The sequence below is a fragment of the Chiloscyllium punctatum genome, chromosome 20 (genome assembly GCF_047496795.1).
Source record: "Chiloscyllium punctatum isolate Juve2018m chromosome 20, sChiPun1.3, whole genome shotgun sequence".
Taxonomy (NCBI): Eukaryota; Metazoa; Chordata; class Chondrichthyes; order Orectolobiformes; family Hemiscylliidae; genus Chiloscyllium; species Chiloscyllium punctatum.
In genome coordinates, this window is record NC_092758.1 from 46562582 (window position 1) to 46587717 (window position 25136).

The following is a 25136-nucleotide window of genomic DNA, read 5'->3' on the forward strand; positions in this document are numbered from 1 at the left end:
GAGAAGTTCAAAATAAAAGTTCAACATTTTTAAAAAGCCCAACTTACCCAGCACCCTAATGTCACCGTTAACTTGTGTACTTATCGTTTGACAGTAGCTTTCAAGACCTTTAAATGCCTGAATCCAGCAGCTGACGATGGTGAAAAGAAGGCATGAGTTATTTTTCCCTGACAGTTCTACATTACACAAGAAACTGTCAAAATGGAGTGCTTCTGACGGAACCCTGAGTGGAATGTCCTCTCAGAAATGCAGAGCTCCATTTTTTATTTATGTTTGTTTTCAAACAAGTAGGGTTGGAGATGCAATAAGCTAACTCTGTAATTCGTGATGCAACATTGAGTGCACTTCAAACATGAGACATGCTTGTAAATTCACTCTCTGATTAAATTAGTCCGAATAAATGACAATGAGGGACACATTAAAATGAAATCAATATAATGTACAGAATTTGCATGTGACATTTAAATTTGAAGAAAATCTTTGTGGTCTCAGTGGATATTATGTTTGTGCTTATGGTCACTATGTTTTGATGCACCCATGACATCATCTGATGGGGGAGAGGCAATCTGCTAAGTATATTGCTCATTGTCTTTGGTGAATGTGCTATGCATCTTCTAGAAGTCTGAGGTATTAACCACTCTGGCCTTCTGATATCTACTGCAGTTTTGCAGGGATTCGTCCATGGAATTGCCCTCTGGAAGCAGTGAGGTTGATAGCAGAGGCAATGGAGAGGCTGCACACTATATGAGTTCCTTGAAAGGATGACCCTGATACAGCTGTCACCTGCTTCTCCATAATGGCAGCTCCCTGTCTTGCAAGGGGAAGGAGCTCCCAGAGCAGGTTCAGGTGTGGCTTCCCTATCTTGCTTTGCTGCTGCTATTCTGCAGTCATGATAAAGCAGTGGCATGAAAGCAAGGTCCAAGTGGGCATGGATGGAGTGATCAACTTGGCTCTCTGTGTTGGTTACTGGCCATTGTCTCCATGAATGAAGGCATATGGTTAAATTCCTGAGATTTGGCAGAACACTTGGCATGCAAGAGCTCTCACTTGTGCATAACCTCTGGTATCTGGAAATATCATATGTTTCTCTACCTTTTGCTGCATCTCTACAGGCTTCACATTGCCATGATGAGGTACAACAATGTGGCACTAAATAGGAATATGATTCCACCAGTCCTTTTGAGTGTCAGAACTTTTGGATATCATATTCTCTCTCAGTTGCTGTGATCCTGAAATTGTGATGCTGCTTCTAAATGTGAGCCCATTGCAACCTGTGTGAGTGTAACTATTGGTGGACTTAGAGTAATAGAGATGTACAGCATGGAAACAGACCCTTCAGTCTAACCCATCCATGCTGACCAGATATCCCAACCCAATCTAGTCCCACCTGCCAGCACCCAGCCCATATCCCTCCAAACCCTTCCTATTCATATACCCATCCAAATGCCTCTTAACTGTTGCAATTGAACCAGCCTCCACCACATCCTCTGGCAGTTCATTCCATACACGTACCACCCTCTGCGTGAAAATGTTGCCCCTTAGGTCTCTTTTATATCTTTCCCCTCTCACCCTAAACCTATGCCCTCTAGTCCTGAACTCCCCGACCCCAGGGAAAAGACTTTGCCTATTTATCTTATCCATGCCCCTCAATTTTGTAAACCTCTGTAAGGTCACCCTTCAGCCTCCGACACTCCAGGAAAAACAGCCCCAGCCTGTTCAGCCTCTCCCTGTAGCTCAGATCCTCAAACCCTGGCAACATCCTTGTAAATCTTTTCTGAATCCTTTCAAGTTTCACAACATCTTTCCGATAGGAAGGAGACCAGAATTGCACGCAATATTCCAACCGTGACCTAACCAATGTCCTGCACAACCACAACATGACGTCCCAACTCCTGTACTCAATACTTTGACCAACAAAGGAAAGCATACCAAATGCCTTCTTCACTATCCTATCTACCTGCGACTCCACTTTCAAGGAGCTATGAATCTGTACTCCAAGGTCTCTTTGTTCAGCAACACTCCCTAGGACCTTACCATTAAATGTATAAGTCCTGCAAAGATTTGCTTTCCCAACATGCAGCAACACACATTTATCTAAATTTAACTCCATCTGCCTCTTCTCAGCCTATTGGCCCATCTGATCAAGATCCTGTTGTAATCTGAGGTAGTCTTCTTCGCTGTCCACTAAACCTCCAATTTTGGTGTCATGTACAAACTTACTAACTATACCTCTTATGCTCACATCCAAATCATTTATACAAGAAGTAGTGGAACCAGCACCGATCCTTGTAGCTATCCACTGATCGCAGGCCTCCAATCTGAAAAACAACACTCCAGCACCACCCTCTGTCTTCTACCTTTGAGCCAGTTCTGTATCCAATGGCTAGTTCTCCCTGTATTCCATGAGATCTAACCTTCCTAACCTTGTTAAAAGCCTTACTGAAGTCCATATAGATCACAACTACTACTCTGCCCTCATCAATCTTCTTTGTTACTTCTTCAAAAAACTCAATCAAGTTTGTGAGACATGATTTCTCACGCACAAAGTCATGTTGACTATTCCTAATCAGTCCTTGCCTTTCCAAATACATAGAGTCATAGAGATGTACAGCACGGAAACAGACCCTTCGGTCAATCCGTCCATGCCGACCCGATATCCCAACCCAATCTAGTCCCACCTGCCAGCACCCCGCCTACATCCTTCCAAACCCTTCCTATTCATATACCTATCCAAACGTCTCTTAAATGTTGCAATTGTACCAGCCTCCACCACATCCTCTGGCAGCTCATTCCATACACGTACCACCCTCTGTGTGAAAAAGTTGCCTCTTAAGTCTCTTATATATCTTTCCCCTCTCACCCTAAACCTATGCCCTCTAGTTCTGGACTCCCTGACCCCAGGGAAAAGACTTTGCCTATTTACCCTATCCAAGCTCCTCATAATTTTGTAAACCACTATAGTCACCCCTCAGCCTCCGATGCTCCAGGGAAAACAGCCCCAGCCTGTTCAGCCTCTCCCAATAGCTCAAATCCTCCAACCCTGGCAACATCCTTGTACATCTTTTCTGAACACTTTCAAGGTTCACAACATCTTTCCAATAGGAAGGAGACCAGATTTGCACGCAATATTCCAACAGCAGCCTAACCAATGTATGTACATCTTGTCCCTCAGGATTCCCCATTTTGAAATGTGTGTATAGCTATGCTATACAATGATTGACAAATATTCAGTTGCAATTTCTTTGACATAATATATTTTAGCTATATTATCAAATAGAACTGCAAAACAATAACACTATGTTCCCAGCTGAGATTGAGAAAAATAGCAGGTGCATCAACGTGATCGACCCTTAGTACAACCAGGAGTTGGTTGCGTATTAGTTTTAACCTACACTGCAGAAACAAATTATCTGGCCATTCAAAAATCTGGGCTATGTTTCACCATTAACAGAAAATACCTCTATTTATTATAACCTACCAATCTAAAAATTGCAGAGAAAGTGCTTCCTCGTTTGCTACTATGCAACTTAAAATATGTCCCTTTAAAAGCCCCAAACCCACAAAACCTCATTCACGAATACAACAGACAGAAGCCAAATGATTTGGTAAGGATATTATAATTGGAATACAATATTGACAGGGAACAAGCAGTTTTTCCCTAACTCTTGGTGTCAATCTGTCTCATAATAACAATCTCACTGCTTTGAAAAGCAACATTATATTGCACAACCAAAAATTATGCACCACTTGCTTTTTCCAAAGTTGCAAAATTCTGTTGATAATTGAAACTATATAATGATCATGCTTCTGTTTCAGTTTATAATCCAAAAAAGAAAAAAATGTGATCTCTTACATTATGATATTTCATTGTATCTGAATATTACATTAATTGGAAATTAAATCATTGGACCATTATATTACAAACATTCATTTTAGCAGAATCTGAAGAGTCATTTTATTTCAGTCTAGATAATTGCTTTCCATACAGCCAAATAAGTGCCAAACAAACTCTGAAATACCATTTTGAGTTGTCACGATAAATCATTTGTGGATTTTCCTGTAAAAGTTTGAAATCCACCCACAGTTGAAATCACGGGGAATTTTAGTTGAACTAAAATTAATTAAATTGTTAATATACCTCAGTGCACAAAATATTGCCACTTGTGGGGAGTCAGAAACAAGAGCCTATGAGTATATATTAGTGATCAAATAAATTCAGTACGGAATTTGGAATGTAGAACTCAGTACTGCAATAAATATTTGAGATGAATGCTAGAGATGGAATTAAGAGGATGTTGCATTATCATGTGATGAAGGAATAGACGGCTATGCTGACAGTGTAGGATCACTAATATAGACCAAATAGGTTGAATGACCTGTTTCTTACTGTACATTCTGTGTTATACTTTCGTTGGCTAAGTTCATTTATGGGCAAAACATAAACAATGCATACATATTTAGGTTGCTAAACACACTGTGCTGTTTACTTTAGAAGGTGAAACCACAGTGTCTTTATAATTTTCACTAAAATTATTTTTCATATTAAGTTCTGAATTGGTACTATGCAGATTCTCAACCAAAATCTTCCTGAAAATTTGTTTGATCTTCCCAATGTCAGTAAATTATATATAACTTTATTGTACTGTACTGTATAAATTGTCATTTTGGTGATTTATTTGAAATTTTATGATAATTGTTGCTCTGCTGTTGTCCATTATAACCTTGCTTTAACATTTGAGAATTAATATTACCACCAATGCCAACAAAATAAAAACATCAATGAACTGGCAGAGTAACATTTAACAGAGTTGTAAAACTTGCATAACGTAGTCAGTATATAATACATCTTAGAAACATGTAAAATCTGTTTCTTAAATTACTTTGTAAAATGTTAATATTTTATATACTGAGGTATATTTCAGCTAGACTCTACATTCCCCAGACAGAAAACTCCATGAAGCCCCTTTATCACTTCCACCATAAACAATTGTAATGTGTCCTTATCTCCCTACGGGGAGCAAGGATGAGCCAGCCAACCAACAGGAAGCTCAAGCTGTTCTAAAAGCTTGATTCCCAGCCCAAGCTAGTGTACAGCTGATTCACCTATGCCATGTTTCTCTTATGCCAACCAGCTACTGTTTATTAAGAATTCCATATTTTCTTCAATACTTTGATTTTTAAAAAAATATACTTTTAAATGGTCATGAGAAGAAAATATGTTTCCCAGGAATGAGACTTCAGCTGAAAATATCCGATCCAGTGTACAGAAGGATGAATTGGGGAGGGGATGAAACCAATGATGTGTACGTCAAACAGCATGTTCATAGTGTCTGCACTGGGCAGAACTCTCCTCACTGACGAGGTCAGACTGAGAAATGAACAGGGCGATTAGTCTTGTAGGAGGGGGGGAACTTGCAATGCAAAGTACACCGCACCTATCATAATACTTATGTTTAGTTGGAAGCACACAATATGGGTTTGTTTGCACACAATATGGATCTGTGAGGGGTAGGTCAGGATTTGTGAGGGGTAGGTCTTCTCTTACAAGTCTTATTGAATTCTTTGAGGAGGTAACCAAGCATGTGGATGAGGGTAGAGCAGTGGATGTAGTGTACATGGATTTTAATAAGGCATTTGATAAGGTTCCCCATGGTAGGCTTATGTGGAAAGTCAGGAGGCATGGTTTAGAGGGAAATTTGGCCAGTTGGATAGAAAACTGGCTAACCGGTCGAAGTCAGAGAGTGGTGGTAGATGGTAAATATTCAGCCTGGAGCCCAGTTACAAGTGGAGTTCCGCAGGGAACAGTTCTGGGTTCTCTGCTGTTTGTAATTTTTATTAATGACTTGGAAGAGGGAGTCGAAGGGTGGGTCAGTAAATTTGCAGATGATACAAAGATTGGTGGAGTTGTGGATAGCGAGGAGGGCTGTTGTCAGCTGCAAAGGGACTTAGATATGATGCAGAGCTGGGCTGAGAAGTGGCAGATGGAGTTCAACCCTGTCAAGTGTGAGGTTGTCCATTTTGGAAGGACAACTAAGAATGCGGAATACAGGACTAACGGTAGGGTTCTTAGTAAGGTGAAGGAGCAGAGGGATCTTGGATATATGTTCATAGCTCTTTGAAAGTTGCCACTCAGGTGGATAGAGCCTGTAAGAAGGCCTATGGTGTATTAGCATTCATTAGCAGAGAGATTGAATTCAAGAGTCGTGAAGTGATGTTGCAGCTGTCCAGGACCTTGGTTAGGCCACATTTGGAGTACTGTATGCAGTTCTAGTCGCCTCACTTTAGGAAAGATGTGGAAGCTTTGGAGAGGGTGCAGAGAAGGTTTACCAGAATGTTGCCTGGAATGGAGAATAGGTCATACGAGGATAGGTTGAGAGTGCTAGGCCTTTTCTCATTGGAATGGCGAAGGATGAGGGGTGACTTGATAGAGGTTTATAAGATGATCAGAGAAATAGATAGAGTAGACAGTCAGAAATTTTTTCCCCAGGTACAACAGTGTTATAAGGGGACATAAATTTAAGGTGAAGGGTGGAAGGTATAGGGGGGATGTCAGGGGTAGGTTCTTTACCCAGAGAGTGCTGGGGGCATGGAATGCGCTGCCTGTGGGAGTGGCAGAGTCAGAATCATTGGTGACCTTTAAGCGGCAATTGGATAGGTACATGGATGGGTGCTTAAGCTAGGACAAATGTTCGGCACAACATCGTGGGCCGAAGGGCCTGTTCTGTGCTGTATTGTTCTATGTTCTATGTTCTATGTTCTATGTTCCATATTTCTCTTTTTATGTTACAGCTGTTCCTTTTCCACTAAGCCATCGACTGACCATGAAGGAAGTATTTGACTGTGATGGCAAGCCACGGGTTGATCTTTTAAAGGCTCATCTCACCAAGGAGGGACGAGTAGAAGAAATTGTAGCACTTCGAATTATTAATGAAGGAGCTTCCATTCTTCGCCAAGAAAAAACAATGCTGGATATAGAAGCTCCTGTGACAGGTAGAACTGTGTAGACTTGTTAGCATTTTGAAATTTAAAACAGATTTTAGGTGTGAATATAATATGAAATGAACTGTTACGTAGCAATGCTAGGTGTAACCCACTTCAAAAGTTAACAGAAGATATTGAGAACTTCCTCAAAGCTGTTCCTAACGTATCATTGGATCTTTGCTGAAAACAGAGCAGAAACTCCAAAGTCCAGAGTAAATAGGGTTTCTGCTGCATATCCGGCAATATTCTGGCAATGGTGCAGAAACAGTGGGGAGAAATTCCTGACAATTTGAATGTAAACTGTAACATGAATATTGTTCTTAAAAATTGAAATAAGTTTGAAGAAAACCATTCACATCAAATGAGTTGATGGTAGATCATGTTTAAGCTTTGAGCATTATATAACTGTGATATGTTGGCTGTTAACAGATAGATATCTAACTGCAAGAGTTTCCAAGAAAACTACAAATGCATAAATGTAACATCCAAGATGTATGGATTAGGTAAAGAGATGCCATGTGAAACAAAACTATTGGCCAAATGATGGAGCTAAGGATTACGTTTTGGAGCTATTTATTCATTTTATATCTGATCATAGGTGAATTTTGTACCTGATCTTGCGTACAGGCCCCCTAATAATAACCGATATTCTTAAGGCATAGGTAGATAGTGAAATGAACGGTCCTTGACCTTAGCACTGCCTCAGTCCAAGTCAGCTATCAGGATGACAATATCTCGAACACTTCCCTTTTTTCTTTTTTTCTCTTTTGTTTCTCCTTTTTTTTTAAAATCCCCACACTACCGCCTAACTGCGGTAGTGCTTATCTTTAGACAATCCTCTATTTTTTTTAACCCCCCACACTACCACCTAGCTGCGGTAGTGCTTATTGTTTTCCCCAGCATCCATGTTGTGTGTGTGCAGGTGAACACTTCCCTTTTTTTTCAAGAGGAGAGTCCTTCCCACACTGGTCCAGGTCCCTCAGAGCCAGCTCTCAGAGTGAACAGAACCTCTGATATTCCTGTTATTTTCTTTTTTTTTTCTTTTCTTTAAGAGTGCCAAGATCTCTGACACTCCTTTTTTTTACCCCCACACTACTGCGGTAGTGCTTATTTCTTCCCCCAGCACCCATGTTGTGTGTGTGCAGGTGAACACTTCCCTTTTTTCTTTTTTCAGAGTCAGTCTCAAGAATGAAGAGACTCTCAGATTCTCCTGTTTATTTTCTTTTTTCTTTTTTTTTCTTTTTTTCCCCACACTACCACCTAATTGTGGTCGTGCTTGTTTTTCCCCTGCACCCATGTTGTACGTATGCAGGTGTGAGACACAGTGAAAACACTTCCCTTTTTTTTATTTAACAAATTACAAAACAGTTTACAAGAAAACAGTTAACAGTTAACATTTACAGCTGTATACAACAGCAATTTTACAAGGGAGAGGAGCAGCAAAGCCAGGCCCCACACCCTACCTTTCAACCAGTTTACAGGGAGATGAGGACAAACCTCAAATCCCACTTCCACATATAAAAGGCAACAATGACATTTGTACATGAGACAATCCAGTTACATAAAAAAAGAGTGTAACACTTTCCTTTTCTTTTTTTCTTTTTTTATTATTAACCCCCACACTATCGCCTAACTGCAGTATGCTTATTTTTCCCCAGCACCCACATTGTGTGTGTGCGCAGGTGAGAGACACAGTGAGAGACACAAGGTGCATGAATCTTTATTGACCTGTTTATGGCCAGATGCTCCTGATTTTTTTTTTTTTGTTTTTTTTTTCTTTTTTAAACCCCCACACTACCGCCTAACTGCGGTAGTGCTTATTTTTCCCCAGCACCCATGCTGTGTGTGTGTGCAGGTGTGAGACACAGTGAGAGACACAAGGTGTACGAATCTTTATTCAATTTCCACCACCAGGAAACACTTCCCTTTTTCTTCTTTTTATTTTTCTTTTCTCAAAAGGAAAACACCCGAGTGGCCAGTGACAAGCTGTGCCCTTCACAAAAGGCAATGCTGTGTGAAATCTCCTGTTTTTTTTTCTTTGGGCAATGAAAACTCCTGTTTATCTTTTTTTTCCTTTTTTTTCTAAATAATCCCCTGTTTATTTAATTTTTTTTCTAAATAATCCCCTGTTTATTTTTTTTTGCCCTTACACTCCTTTTTTAAAATTTCTACCCCCACACTACCACCTAACTGCGATAGTGCTTCATTCCTATTTTTTTTATATAACCCCCACACTACTGCCTAACTGCGGTAGTGCTTACAGCACCCATGGTGTGTGTGAGTAGGTGTGAGACACAGTGAGACACAAGGTGTACGAATCTTTATTCAATTTCTACCACCAGGAAACACTTCCCTTTTTTTTCTTTCTTTGGCTTCCTCAGAGCTAGTTAGGTTATATTAGATTAGATTAGATTACTTACAGTGTGGAAACAGGGCCTTCGGCCCAACAAGTCCACACCGACCCGCAACCCACCCAGACCCATTCCCCTACATTTACCCCTTTACCTAACACTACGGGCAATTTAGCATGGTCAATTCACCTAACCTGCACGTTTTGGACTTTTCAGAGTGAACAGAACTTCTGACACTCCTGTTAAATTTTTTTTGTTCTTTTTTTTAAAATTATTAACCCCCACACTACTGCCTAACTGCTGTAGTGCTTATTTTTTTCCCCAGCACCTATGGCGTGTGTGTGTAGGTGTGAGATGCAGTGAGAAACACAAGGTGTATGAATCTTTATTCGATAGCCACCACCAGGAAGATAGGAAAACACCCAAGTGGTCAGTGACAAGCACTGCCCTTCTCATCAAAGGGCAATGCTGTGTGATCAAAACAGTGAAGGGGAGGGTAGGGACTAAATCAAAATAGAGTTGGAGGGGAACACTTCCCTTTTTTTTCTTTTAAAAGGCCAATGCTGTGTGAAATTTCTAGTTTTTTTTTCTTTTTTTTCCCTGCTTATTTTTTTTTTCTTTTTTCACACTACCGCCTAACTGCGGTAGTGCTTATTTTTCCCCAGCACCCATGGTGTGTGTGTACAGCTGTGAGACACAGTGAAAGACACAAAGTGCATGAATCTTTATTCAATTTCCACCACCAGGAAGACATGAAAAACACCCGAGTGGCCAGTGACAAGCACTGCCCTTCACATCAAAGGGCAATACTGTGTGATCAAAACAGTGAAGGGGAGGGTAGGGACTAAATCAAAATAGAGTTGGAGGGGAACACTTCCCTTTTTTCTCTTTTTTTTAATTTTCTTTTTTTTTCTTTAACCCCCACACTACCGCCTAACTGCGGTAGTGCTTATTTTTTTCCCCAGCACCCATGGTGTGTGTGTGCAGGTGTGAAACACAGTGAAAGACACAAAATGCACAAATCTTTATTCAATTGCCACCACCAGGAAGATATGAAAAACACTTAAGTGGCCAGTGACAAGCACTGCCCTTCACATCAAAGGGCAATGCTGTGTGATCAAAACAGTGAAGGGGAGGGCAGGGACTAAATCAAAATAGAGTTGGAGAGGAACACTTCCCTTTTTTTTCTTTGTTTTTTTCTTTTTCTTTTTTTCTTTTTTTTCCTCTTTTTTTTCTTTTTTTTTCTTTTTTCTTTCTATTTTAATTTAAGTTTAACCCCCACACTACCGCCTAAGTGCGGTAGTGCTTATTTTTTCCCCAGCACTCATGGTGTGTGTATGTGCAGGTGTGAGACACAGTGAAAGACACAAAGTGCACGAATCTTTATTCAAACACTTCCCTTTTTCTTTTTTTGAAAAACACCTGAGTGGCCAGTGACAAGCACTGCCCTACAAACCACAGGGCAATGCTGTGTGAATTTCCTGTTTTTTTTTTAAAACCCCCACACCCAATCCCCTGTTTATTTTTTTTTTCTTTCTTTTTTTTCTTTTTTTTATTATATATTTTTTAATTTAACCCCCACACTACCACCTAAGTGCGGTAGTGCTTATTTTTATCCCCTGCACCCATGGTGTGTGTGTGCAAGTGTGAGACACAGTGAAAAGACACAAAGTGCACGAATCTTTATTCAAACACTTCCCTTTTTTTTTTTTTTTTAAACCCCCACACTACCGCCTAAGTGCGGTAGTGCTTATTTTTTCCCCAGCACCCATGGTGTGTGTGTGCAGGTGTGAGACACAGTGAAAAGACACAAAGTGCACGAATCTTTATTCAATTTCCACCACCAGGAAGATAGGAAAGACACCCGAGTGGCCAGTGACAAGCACTGCCCTACAAACCACAGGGCAATGCTGTGTGAATTTCCTGTTTTTTTTTTAAAACCCCCACACCCAATCCCCTGTTTATTTTTTTTTTCTTTCTTTTTTTTCTTTTTTTTATTATATATTTTTTAATTTAACCCCCACACTACCACCTAAGTGCGGTAGTGCTTATTTTTATCCCCTGCACCCATGGTGTGTGTGTGCAAGTGTGAGACACAGTGAAAAGACACAAAGTGCACGAATCTTTATTCAAACACTTCCCTTTTTATCTGGCAGCCAGTGCTCCCTGATTGGACCAGATGAACAATCCCAATCAGGGAACTCGTATCCTGTGAGGTCCAGCTGGCTGACCTCATTACAAGTAGAAAGTGAGGACTGCAGATCAGAGCTGAAAATGTGTTGCTGGAAAAGCGCAGCAGGTCAGGCAGCATCCAAGGAACAGGAGAATCGACGTTTTGGGCATGAACCCTACTTCAGGAAGAAGGGCTCATGCCCGAAACGTCGATTCTCCTGCTCCTTGGATGCTGCCTGACCTGCTGCGCTTTTCCAGCAACACATTTTCAGCTCTGACCTCATTACAACCACTACAGTGATTCTTGGTAAGTGAGGAGTTGAAAGGTTATCAGCAGTAGGTGGGAAAGTGGAGTATTGAGATTGGCGATGATCTTACTAAATAGTGGAGCTGATTTGTGCTTGAGTGACCTGTTCCAGCTCCTAACTTGAATTGCCATGTATTTTATTTATCAGTTCTTTTTTTAACTTTCATATTATTTTCAAATAAGATATTTATATTTCTTTCTAAGAACAATGTAGTTGAAATGATTTATTGAAATAAAATCTATGTGTTGTGTGTAGCTGAAAGAAAGTACAACTTTGGCATCAGGAAGGATTTCAGCAATAAAATAATTACCAAAACATCTATTTTCTTATTGATGTTTATTGATGAATGACTATAAGCCAAGGTACTGGAAGAACTCCATTGCTGTTTCCTGAATAGTCTCATAAGATCTTTTATATAAAAGGACAGATGGGGCCTTAGTTAACACCTCACTCAAACGACAGATGTTGGCCAGAGAAAGGCAGGATATCTGAACAGAGAGGTGAAATCTCATATAAATACTGTATTAATATGATTGGCTAATCTCATTTGAGTCCAGTGAAAGTGATATTAATCACAGCAGTAACAATTTGAGCAGATTTGACCTGCGAGGGGGTGAGGAGTGAGTGCAAGTACATTTTTCTAAGTATGCAGGAAACCTCATACAAGCAACCAATCAGATTTAAATATTCAACAGCATATTGACTGCAGCTTTAACTTGTACGTATTTTAATCAACCTGCTCAGACATGCTGTGACACTCCCCGGGAGAGGCGGGACTTGACTTTGGATCTCCTGGCTCAAAGGTAGGGACACCTTCACAGCACCACAAGACTCCGACTTTCACCTTGTCTTCTGGCTTTAACTAGTAGCATAAGGGCTTCTCTGACTATCTATCTTTAACTCATCAGGTACAACTAGGAGAAAGAGTTGTTATGGTTAATGAGATTGAGGAATTGGTAGGCTGAAAGCTATGGTGGCTACTTCTTTACCCAAACATTGTGCTTTTGCTCACAGGACATGTTCTTTTAAAATTCTAGAGGAATTTTCGAAAATTTGAGATTATTTCTGCTACCTTGAACTTTTTTTGCCTTTGATCTGTACTTCTTAGCTGTTCATCCTTCTCAAAAGCTTCTGATTAGCCTTCAGCAATAAGACCAGTAGAAGGAACTAATCCAGTAGGTGCAGGACAGAGGGACAAACACACCTCTTGCTCTCAACAGATGATACATTATGAAGCAGATTGGAAGAGTGTCAGCTTTCTAGGCATGACTAACACCAATTGTTCAGACATCCAGTCTTTAATGCAGATCATTGATGACACCTGAAGCTTTCTGGGCAATCAGCCCCTTTAAAGTGACCTACACTCTGGATGCATTACCAGTAACTATCTCAATTAGCACAATTTGAAATTTCTTTATCACAGGGGAGCAGATGGTGATATCCCTTAGACTCCCCAGTCTAATATACATAAATATATGTCTCAAATCACAGATGTATTGTTTGTTTACTGTCAACACTAGTCAATATGCTTCTGATGAGAGCAGACAAAATGAGAAATTCCTCAGATTTGCTACTGTGATTGGATTCCCACCAGTGCAGGGAGTCATAGATTATGGTCAAGATCACCTCCACTGTGCCAGTGCAACCTTTAACCATCTGAGAAACAGAGTGTTTAATGACAAAGACCTCAGACTCTGCACCAAACTCATTGTCTGCAGGACAGTAATGTTAGCTGCCTGACTGTATGCATCAGAGATGTGGACAATATGCATCAGACATCTCAAATATTAAGAAATGTATCAGCACCGATGCCTCCACAAGTCCTGCAAATTCAGTGGCAGATTCAACACACCAATATCAGTGTCCTCTCTCAGAAGTTCTTTCACACGGATGCTCAAATTCTAGTTTCTTTGTCAGTTTCTCAAAACTGAGGATAACGTTTTTCCACCCTGGAGTTTGGAGCCATGAAGTTACAAAATAGTTCAATACTGGATCTACACACCTTGCTACAGGTGGGGCAGATGGTATTTGAGGAGGTGGGTGTATCAGGTTCTCAGATGTTTGTACATTCCTTCCACATTTTGAACTTGGCTTCCACCCGTACCTATTTGAGATACTTAAGATGGTTGACTCTTTTGTAGATACTTCTCCAGTTTTCAGTCTTCCTAGGGATCTCCATGAGTCAGTGGAAATACTGCATGTTTTCATGAAGGCTTAAAAGGTGTCCTTAAATCATTTTCTCTGCCCTGCTGAGAAGCATTTACCATCACAGAGCTCAGAATAGAAAGCTTGTTTTGGAAGTCTGTGTCAGGCATGTGGATGCATGGCCTACCCAGCACGACTCATTGACAGTAACTACTGCCTCAAAGCTGGAGATGGTGGCCTGTGAGAGGACACTTGCATTCCCATCCTCAATGGTGGAAGACCCCAAGACATTAGTGCAAATGATGAGGCTGAAGCATTAACAACAATCAACAGCAAGAAGTGCTGAATGGGTGATCTATCTTGGTCTCTTCCTGAGCTCCTCAGCATCACAGATACCAAACTTCATCCAATTTGATTTACTCTGCATGATATTTAGAAAAAGCTGAAGGCTTTTGAAGCCCTGATAACATTAAACCAATAATACTAAAGCCTTATATTAAATGGCGGAACAGGGTTTAGGTCCATGTGACAATTCTAATTCATATGTTCATACGTGCCAGCTCATTAAAAACATCATTAATCAAGCCAACTTGAAATTGGGACAATTTAAAATGAGGACTAACTGTATTCCTTTTCTTACTACTTCACCATATTATTATCCTGGTTGTTTCTGCAGAACCAGAAGTAGGCTGCTTTGCCCCTGCTGATTCCTGATGAAGAGCTTTTGTCCAAAACGTCGATTTTCCTGCTCCTGGGATGCTGCCTGACCTGCTGTGCCTTTCTAGCACCACTCTAATCTTGACTCTAATCTCCAGCATCTGCAGTAGCCACTTCTGCCTGTTATGCCCCTACTTTGACTACTCAGATGTGCAAGGCCAATGACCTTTGGAGTTTAGAGCTTATGAGACCCCTGACAAAGACTGTCCCACTGTGGGACTCTGATTGACTGTCACTTGAGCAGGTTGAGGAACAAGGGAAAGAGCTGAAGCACTTTGAGCAGGGTTTCCAATTCCATTTTCTCTTTGTACATTTTCCCTTTCCAGGCCCACCCAGGCCACCATGCTTATTTAAGATTTGGATACTTGAAAGTTGAACAGATGCTGAAGAGAGAGGCGTTCCAACATCGATAATTAAGCTGCTGGACTGAGTATGCAGGCTGTTGCACTCCATTATTGGCTGCATCTGATGCTTCATGCAGGTGTCATAGAATGGACATCTGCATTAATGCCTTATGAATCTCAGACTGAACTCGGTCTGTTCCAATCTCATTGCAATGATGCACAGTTTTTTTTTCTGGAAATGCAGATAGAACCTCACAGAGTTTCTGCTTCTGGATAGTACTGCTTGTTAATAATCTTTGAGGCTCAGCCTTTGTGTGGAGAAGAGCAGAGCCTGGAGTCCCTCTGTCTAAACCAGCTCCTGCTTACTTGTGTGACTCACCATATGACAACACATATGCTTCTCATGGGAATGTACAGCAAGTTGTATGTTTCTGAGCTGATGGAGGTTGAATTTGAGTCCTGTGACACTGCTTCCTCAGAGTACACAACCTCCTCAGAGAGTAGTCATTGTCCTCTTGAATCAGTATCTGCCTGATGCTTGAAACAAATATTGGAGATTAATTAGACATTAATTAAAACTGACAAGGTGAAAGGATTCAGAGTCATCAATGTGCAGATCACCATCATTCAGTAACTGCTGACATCAGGTCAACATGAATGTGTGTTGTATTCTATGTGAATGTTTGATGATATATTCTGTACCTTCACTTCTGTTATGGGCCTGGCCAGAACCCCACCACCCCACCACCACCACCACCACCACTACCAAAACATTTCAAGAAAGTAGCGCAGACCCTAACTTTGCTGGTTGTTAAAGCAGGTGTCAAGTGGATATTCCAGGAGCCAGAATGTATTTGCAAAATTATTGAATGATGCACAAACAAAATAGAACAGAATAATTTAACCTATCTGAAAATCCAGTGTAGTATCCCAATTTAATGATGCTGTTCCAAATTCCTGCAACAATTTTCATAAATGTCCCTTGGCAAAGAAGGTAAAATCAAGCACAGAATCTTACAGGAGAGAAAGGGGGGGAGAGAGAGAGAGAGACAGAGAGAGAGAAAGAGATGACCGAGGGACTCAGCATGGAACACCTTTTTCCATGTAGATGTTTCTTGAACCAGCAACCTCAAACTGACTGACTGCTTTCAGTGAGCAGCCAGAGTGCTAATAAAACCGAACAAAGCCAAAGATAAGCTGAGCTGAGAAAACTGACCACTCCCCTTTCAATATACAAGTTTTTTTTAAACTTGAAAGCCTTTTGCTTGAGAGCAGTATCTGTCAGCAATAATCGAATTGGCCCTAAAACCCTTCAGACCTAGCCTTTTCAGAATCATTGCTTTTACAACCTCTCTGGAAAAAGAATGCCAAGGACAGCATAACCTTGTCAAAGGAGTAATATCATCACACCTTCAAAGACGTTGCAATCTAACATCCTGCTGATCTCTCTTGCGTTATTCTTCCACATTGGCTTGGCTTTTACTGGTGAGAAATGGAATATGTTGAGAGGACGTAATGGCAGCATTTGTGGAACATAAATGTTTGGGACGGGAATGAGAAAGCACTAACCTAGGTATGAATCATAAAAGGTGAGTCTAAGCAATATAAGTTGAGATGGCAATGGGTAAACATGCCTCACAAAAATGGTGTAGGTGTTTTTGTCCATGGAGCACTGTGTAGGTGAAAACTGGGAATGTCAGGGTGAGGGTGGCAGGTACACATATGTGGAAGGTCACCCACCTTTGCTGCTCTGATGAGGTAATCTTTTGTGGTGTTGTATGCATGATCACAAAATCACTTGCTGCTGCTCACCTCCTCAGTGACTTCCAGCTATCCCTGCTTTCTTTTAAAGGCAAGCATCTTCTTCCAGTCTTTCTTGCGACTCTTCTAGCCTGCAATATGATTTCTTGCAATGACTTAGACAGCGCGATGGGCTAAGAGTATTGAGAGTGATGGAGTAGTGACATAATGGAGAACAAGAAGACTGCATCATTGAGTTGCTACTTTTCTCCTGACATTTGGAGAATGGATCTACTTTGTCCCTTCTGGCTAGGTTCCCTTGAAAGTCTAAGACTTGAACATGGCTTACGGTTATGCATGCCTTCTGTGGCGAGGGTACTTGCATGTGAGATGCTAATGACATGGTTGAGTTAAAGATTCAATGCAAAATCTGTCCACTTATTTTTGTGGTCTTGTTCCATGATTGACCATTGCTAACTCTGTGCAAGTCCAAAATTGCTTCTTTTGGTAACCCAATAACCCCGAGCATTGATGGAAATCGTTAGTGACATCTGAATACAATTGCAGACTCATACAAGCATATAAACAGAATACATGCTTAAATCTGTGATTGAGGTGAAAGGGGAAAGAAGAGAAATTGGTTAATGATTCCAATTCACCAGTGTATAAATTGCAAACAAAAATGATGTCTATTTCTAAAAGTTTGCTTGGCAAGTGTAAGGATTATTTAGATAACTTGCATAAGTCAATTCACACGCTAAGAATGTGTCTGTTGAGATTTCAGAAAGCAAGTTTTGTTAAAACAGATGGCATTAATCTGGCAGAAGAGAGTACTAACAATTGCCGAATAAATTTGTTTATGTTGTTGGAATAACCAGAAATATTGCTATTGTTATCAACAATTTAACATACAGTTGATTTTAAATGGCATTGGTTGAAATATAAATAGCACTCCATTCCCAATCCATCCCTCATAATCTATTTCTTCCTGAGGATGTTCTGCAGGTTCAGCCCTCTGATGTCTGCTGCTCATTTCTTCAATCTGGCTGCAATTCTTGTCACTCTGATTGCCAGTTTCTTAAGGCAGTGCCACAACCCCTTTAACAGCAGCAGTTTTCATATTCTGAACTCTGCTTCACCCTCACATTTTTCCATTTAATTTAATTGTCAGAAAATGATGCAGAGTTATGTCAGTTTTAGACTATGTGTACAAATGGATGAGGCCATGCAAAATTGGGAAATTACTGATTCTTTTTTGGTTCACTGTGACTGAGACATATTTACAAGCATGAAATGTCTGGTTGCTTATTTATTCAGTTTGAATAAAATAACTTATTAATATTTTTCTACATTTGGAAATGCTGTCGAGACATTCTCTCAGGACTCTCCATTCTGAAACATTACTTTATTGGAGATGTAATAGAAATACTAGGTGGAACTTTATGCCCTATCCCTGGGAACCATTTGGGAGGCAGAGCCTACCTTCTGATGCTTGTTCCTTGAGGATTGGAGAAGGAGGAAATCCTGGTGATCCTGATGAGGGGATGGTTTTGGGCAGTGGGTTGTGAGTGGGTTTTGGAGGAGGGGGGGAATCCTCTGGAGGTCAACCTGTCCTTGGTATGACCTGTTTCTTTGTGCTACCTAGTGGACCTCCTCATGCAGGCTCTCTAATCTCCCTCACTAGATCCTCCCAGCCCACTTCCAGTAGAATCCCTCTACTTCACCATATGGTTGATTAGCAGCACCAAGAGATGGAGCTTCCTCTCAAATAGGGCAGAAGTGGTTTTGCTCTGAGCAATGGAGGTTGACTCACCACTGACTTTTAAACTGGCATGTGCAATCCTCATCTTCACACACAATTCTACTTGATGTAATCCCTATTTAAAACCACCACACTTCTGGAAAAGCTGTGATAGCAGAACAGGAGTTCCTTTAGTTGTCCAGTTATGAATCACAGGCTCCAGGTAACTTCAACATGATAAATCTTTTTTTAAAACTAATGTACATAAATTTTTCCATGTATTTGGTTCTTGAGTGCATGTGATATAAATGTTTAAGGAGATTTTTTGATATGTTTTATGTTACTTTTTATGATTCTTGCACTTCCAGCTTATATTGTTGAAGCCTACTCCTTAATGGGTTTTCTGAAGAGCATACAGTGATGAATTACTGCAAAGAAACTGGTTGGCTATCTGTGACTATGAAGGGCTGAGATTTATGACCAGTAACTCAGTTATGTATGTATTAATCCCAGGAGTGCCCTCTGGTGGAGATGAATTATTGTTGTACACGGTGCCAGTAATCTCTGGTACAGTACTCTGAAAATAGCTAGAGCAGCAGTGAGAGCATTCAGAAGATATTTTTATTTCAATGTGAACAATGTAAAATTCTAGGACAAAATGTGCAGTTGCTGTTTGTGTTCAGTAACATGCAGCAATCCAGACAATCAGTTTTGCATGGAACTGAAATTAAGTACATTCTCAAAATTTCAGTTTGAAAATACTATGCCTCTGCTGAATTTAAAAGTCTCAGTTGCCACCTGCTCTATTTCTTGGTTCCTTAGCAGCCCACACATGTGCTGAACCTTCATCCGTATTACTAAAGAATTGATGTTGAACTGCTGTTTCACTGAAGAATTATTTATACTGTACTAATTATGCTTCTGCTGTTGCCTCTCTCAAGATTTGGCTCTCCATATTCTGCAGTGATAAACCATGGCTCATTGTTTGAATAAAGTGTACAATTAATATGATACTTTACAGATGATCTGTCCAATCTTTCAATCTATTAATGAACAGTTTTGTAGAGTCTCTATCATATTTTGTTAGGGGTTTTCCTGGAGTGAGCTTCCAACTGTTGGGCTCCTTGTCTGAATGTTCACTTCAAATTTGGCTTTTCCTTTCCCTCTTTCCATCTGGATTTCCCTACATGGTTTTCTAGAAAGTAAATATTCCAGTTCATACTTGTCATTTAAACTGAGGTGGTGTGCCATTCTGGTGAAGTTTTCTGTCCACTGTGGAATCAGAATGCTGCAGCAAATAAGGCAATATATATTTATATTTATATTTAAACCTTTCTTATTTACTGTGTCACAAATGATACAGTAGTGATATAATTAACACCACCTAAGCAAATCCTCTTGTGATTCCAGTAAGCCTTCACCTTCTGCCTCTTACTATTTCTACATATAATGCAACCCTTGGGGCTTCAGTCAAGCTAAAAGCAAGCTATTGCTATCCTTCTGATAAATGAGATGCTCTTGACAAACATCCTCTGAGCATTAGAGCGCATAAGAGTTTACAAAGGAGATCACGCTGCCATTTGTGCAGGAACAGAGTAGGTTATTGGTGAAGGAGGCAGCATGTGAAGCTTTGTCTGAGAGGAGTGGGGTAAATGGGTAAAGCGGTGGGAAGTCTTCCTAAAATTCCCATTTCAAAGTACCTACTGAGCATCCTCACTTTTGGGACTCACCTGCACTTCTCTAACAGGAGAGTACTTTGCTGCGTGACAGTGAGGCATTGAGCAGCTATGGTAAGACATTCGTCCGTCCTTGTGTCAAGTGGCAGGCAGGTGTGCAGGCCATTGGTCAGGTTCGGCCTGCATGTGTCTGAACCTTCATGCTAGTGGCCACCATTTCTGTGGATGTCACAGGGGGTGCCTGGGATATTGTGGCACTCGTTTGAGATGGACTTCTCCCATCTCTCTGCTCCAGACTTCATTTCCTTGCTTGTCTTAGCGTCTCTTGCTCGTAGGTGTTCCAGATTTGTGTAATGATTTGTAGCTCAGGTGCACTGAAGATGTCACCTAGACAGGGGGCAAAACGTCTGCAAATCAACTTCCCAGCTCGGTGAACATACCCACAACTACAACAATCGGGATCCAGTCTACAAATCTTTACACAGACCTCAAACACCTATGGGTGAGGGATGCTAAGACAAGCACTGAAATGGGAATCCTGTGCCAACAGTCTAAATGCTACCTATGAACAACTCCAATTCCAACATGGATGTCAAAGGAATCACATACTACCACGCTGTGTCAGATACAGACCAAACAACAATCCATAAGCCAGGGATACAGTAACCATGGCACTTAGCCATGGACTCCATCAACATTAACCAACACCCAATATACCAGCCACTACAACGAACAACCAGAAACATCAGAAACAGAATCAAATAAATTCCAGAAGACACAGTGCAACACTGCTTCATATGAGGCTCCAAAGCACTGAAGATGTCACCTAGACAGGAAATGAAATGTCTGTAAAAGAAATTTCCCATTTCTGCAAACACACCCACAGCCAAGACAATACTAGGGGAGTTGGTGTGAGTCCTGCTTTTGGTTGGAGGAGGACCTTTGTCTTACAGGCATCCAGGTACAACCATTTGCTTGATGGATTTCTTCAAACAGGTGAAGGGTGACATGAAAGTCCTCTTTTGTGTACTGCAGTATTAACACAGTCTTTTATATTAAGATATCTTTTCTGGTCATTCAAGAGGGCTTGGCCTTGGATTACAGCCTTTAGAGTTCAAAAGCTTCCCATCAAACTTGAATTTTAGACACTGAGTGGCAGGATATCTTTGACTATATTGTGTTTTTGGCCATGAGGAAGAGAGAGTACAGAGTGGACAGAAGTACAATAGAAACATTTGGTGCATTCAGCAAGCACTGAATCAAAATCACATCTAGACTAAAATGTAATCCAAATTCTGTACTGTTGCTAACAATGTGCAAAAAATTACTGCCTGAACTTTCCTCAGAATTGTTTCTGCCCTGCTATCTTAATTTGCTATTGAGTGAATGCAACTCAGAATGTTGTGAGTTATTTTGTTCTGGCACAATCTAGCACCTTCATTTGGACTATTCTTTTCACAAAGCTATTGCTAACCATTATCTCAAGAGCATTTTTTTAGTGCAGATATATTGTCCTTGATTTTGCATGAATTTTTAGAGCCAGTATTACCTTTGGTTAGCAGGAGGTTTACAACTATTGCTATACTTAAAGGAACTATTTTCTGCATGTGTCAAAAGGGATTTTTACTCAACTTCACCAAGGTTTCAAAAAAAATGTAGATCAAGGTTAGATGTGCATACACTGTCACAAATTAGTTTTCCTTTCAAGACAAAAGATACATTACAGTATTTCAGTATAAATTCACTACAAAAATATTAACAGTAAATGACAGACAGTGGAGAAATAGTTCATTCACTTACTTTACTGCAGTTTCCTCAAACTAGACTATTTGAAATTCCATGGAGAAAGTGAGGACTGCAGATGCTGGAGATCAGAGCTGAAAATGTGTTGCTGGAAAAGCGCAGCAGGTCAGGCAGCATCCAAGGAACAAGAGAATTGATGTTTCGGGCATAAGCCCTTCTTCTCGTATTTGAAATTCCATGTCAATCTAAATTATCTCCTAATTCTAAATTATAACAATGGTTGACCAATGTTTGTGGTTTATTTAGTCTTCATTGCTCTTAGACAAAATATGGTGATCAATTTTGAGAGACTTTACTGGTTAAGGGTCCTGCTGGTCAATGTAAACTTCAATAAAGCTCAAAAAATGATTCATATAGATATTTTGATAAATTTTGTTGATATCTTGCCACTTTCCTCTATATATAAAATAGGTGTTTGTGTATTTGGAAAACATTGTTTGTAGATTTTGAAGTCTTAAAGGTGAATGGAACGTTAAAGTTGTTTATTCTGTTACTTTGCCTATAGGATTAGTTGTCTACATTTATATTTGATTCATGTGTTTCTGTTGTTGTTCAGGCCTGACATTTTATATTTAAAATTTTATTTTCTGTCTCTGTTTGTTATAAGCACAATGCTTCCGGTCACTATTTCATTTGTGGAGCCAATGAGGGTGGAATAGCTTTTCTTTTGCAGTTCCAGTGCAAAAGAAATTATTGAAGATGATGTGTTTCACAAGTTCAATAAAAATGCGCTGTTCAGTACCACTATTGTCTGTCTCAATTTAACCGTTCCAGCTTTGGTAGTCCCACTTCATAAAGAAGGCCACATAATCTATATGTGATTTCTTGAAACCTTACTTATGGCCATATTGTGTCATAGACATGGTTTTTTCAAGGTCAGAAGCCACATGACACCAGGTTATAGTCCAATAGATTGATTTGAAATCACAAGCTTTTGGAGTGCTGCTCCTTCATTCACCTTACAAAAGGATAGCTCTCCGAAAGCTTGTGATTTCAAATCAATCTGTTGGACTATAACCTGATGTTGCATCACTTCTAGCTTGTCCACCCCAGTCCAACACCAGCACCTCTACATCCATCGTTTTTTTCAGTGAGTGTACATGACGGTTTTTTTTCTATCCAGCTGGATCTTTTCATTTTACCACTTTATGATATTTAGGGAATCTAAAATGTCAACAGATGCAGCAAACAAGTAGTAAAGTCTGATTGCCAAGTGGCAATGCATTATCAATTTCTGCTGAGAGATCAATTATTTGCTTCAGCAGATACAGAATGTTCGATCAGGGGCAGGTTCCTAAGAATATAAAGCAACAATGATGATGCCGATGTAGTCTGCAAACCATTCCGCCTAAATCTTCGCCACCTGGAGATTCAAATATCCTCTGTCGAGGGTCTTTTTAAATGCTCAAATGTAGTTGTTCTTTAAGTTTGAACTCCTAGCTAGATCTTGTACAGTCATTTTAAAGCATTAGTGTAGACTGTGTTGAAGGCTGAGGTGAATTATTCCAAGAGTTCGTGCACAGTCACCTCCAAGCTGTGTGAGCAATCTTGACTCAAGTAGCCTCTTACTTTTGGCAGAGATTTAACTTGATTCATGAAGCTGCGATTACAGAGCTAGCAAATATTGAACTCCAATACAATAAACACAAGTTGTTTCATTGGCATTGTGTAATTCTGTGCAGTGAAATGTTTCTGAGCAATGCTGTGATGACAAGATAGTTCATGAATCACTCTGCCACCAACCTTATCATCTCAGATGACCATGATGTAGAGGCGCTGGTGTTGGACTAGGTCAGAAGTCACGTGACACCAGGTTATAATTCAAAAGGTTTATTTGAAATCACAAGCTTTTGGAGCGCTGCTCCTTTCTCTCCCATTGAAGGAACAGTGTTCTAAAAGCTGTGATTTCGAATAAACCTGTTGGACTGTAACCTGGTGTTATGTGACTTCTGATCATCTCTATGACATCAACTAAATAAGTACAGGGGTTTGTCTCCAAAAGGAATAAGGCATTTAAAGGTAGTCATATTCTCTCTGATGGCCTCTCTTCTATGCCATTTTGTCCTGTAAGAAGATTGAATAGATGAGGGTAAAGTTCGCAGCTGTACAATGTGCGCTAATACTATGACATAGTGGAGGTACAAATTGTGGGTTTATGAGACTATTAAAAGTGACAAAGGGTTATTGAGGCTGTGGGTAGTTATTGCAAAATGCCGAGCTTGGTCCACTCTTAAATAGAGTGCTATATGAAGAATGAATTGTACAGGTATTGCTCGAACAGGATGAAAAGTCTGTTTTTGCCAGTGTGGACAAAGAAGAAAAGGAGGGTATCTCGTTATTTACCTGCCAGTCCTGATGAACTTTTTGTGTACTTTTCCAAAAACTGAATTTCCTGGTGTTGTACTTCTTGAATTTCTTCAAGGAAGATATAGTTGTCTCAATCAGTGAAGTTCTTCATTCCTAGTTTAGTGCCACGGTTTAACTGCCCTTTGCAAAGAAAAGGTAAAGTCGCCATTGTTGCAGACTGAGATAGAGCTACTTTAGTATTAGAAACAGATGACTGATAGTGAGTTTAGATACTTTCTGGTCAACCTGTTAAGAGATATTATTACACAAATGTGGAGCAAGTGGATCTTGAACCTGGGATTCGACTCAGTGGGAAGGACAATTCCACTGTTCCAAAAGAGCCCTTCTAGTGGTGAGTTTAATCTGAACCTCACCACACACCAGCCAAGAGGTGAAGTAGAGAAGGCATGGCCGCCTCAGCTGGTGTTGGAAATGAATCGGTGATTTTAGCATGACTCTGCATTGCAAACCAGCCATCCTGCCAACTGAGCTAACTGAGCCCCTCTGTAAATGTAAAGTAACTATGTAGCCATAATTCCTTTGAAATTTTGGAAGCAATTGCTAAGATATGGGGTGTATTTGTAATGCAGTTTGGAAAATGGACACCCAAAAGAATTCCATGTCCCACTTCATGCCCGAACCTTGGTGGTATCATGAAGCTAATTTAAAATTTAGATGGCCTAATTGACCAAGAAGTTTCACTAGTCATACTGCACAGTTTCAACATATAGGAACTGGTTGCCTGGCATCAGCTGTCACAGCTTTGCCAATTCGAGCAGGTGGCTCCTGGATGGCCAGGAGATCAGAAGTGA

General features: G+C 40.3%; 1 protein-coding gene across 5 annotated transcripts in view; it reads left to right on the top strand.

The window, feature by feature from the left end:
- The window catches only part of LOC140492103 (protein phosphatase 3 catalytic subunit alpha-like), a 426658-nt gene that overhangs the window by 214671 nt on the left and 186851 nt on the right, over positions 1 to 25136 (top strand). For all 5 annotated transcript variants that reach the window (XM_072590850.1, XM_072590848.1, XM_072590851.1 and 2 more), the window contains one exon: positions 6790 to 6990. In XM_072590850.1, coding sequence (XP_072446951.1) covers positions 6790 to 6990 — 201 coding nt within the window. The remainder of the gene's footprint in view (positions 1 to 6789; positions 6991 to 25136) is intronic.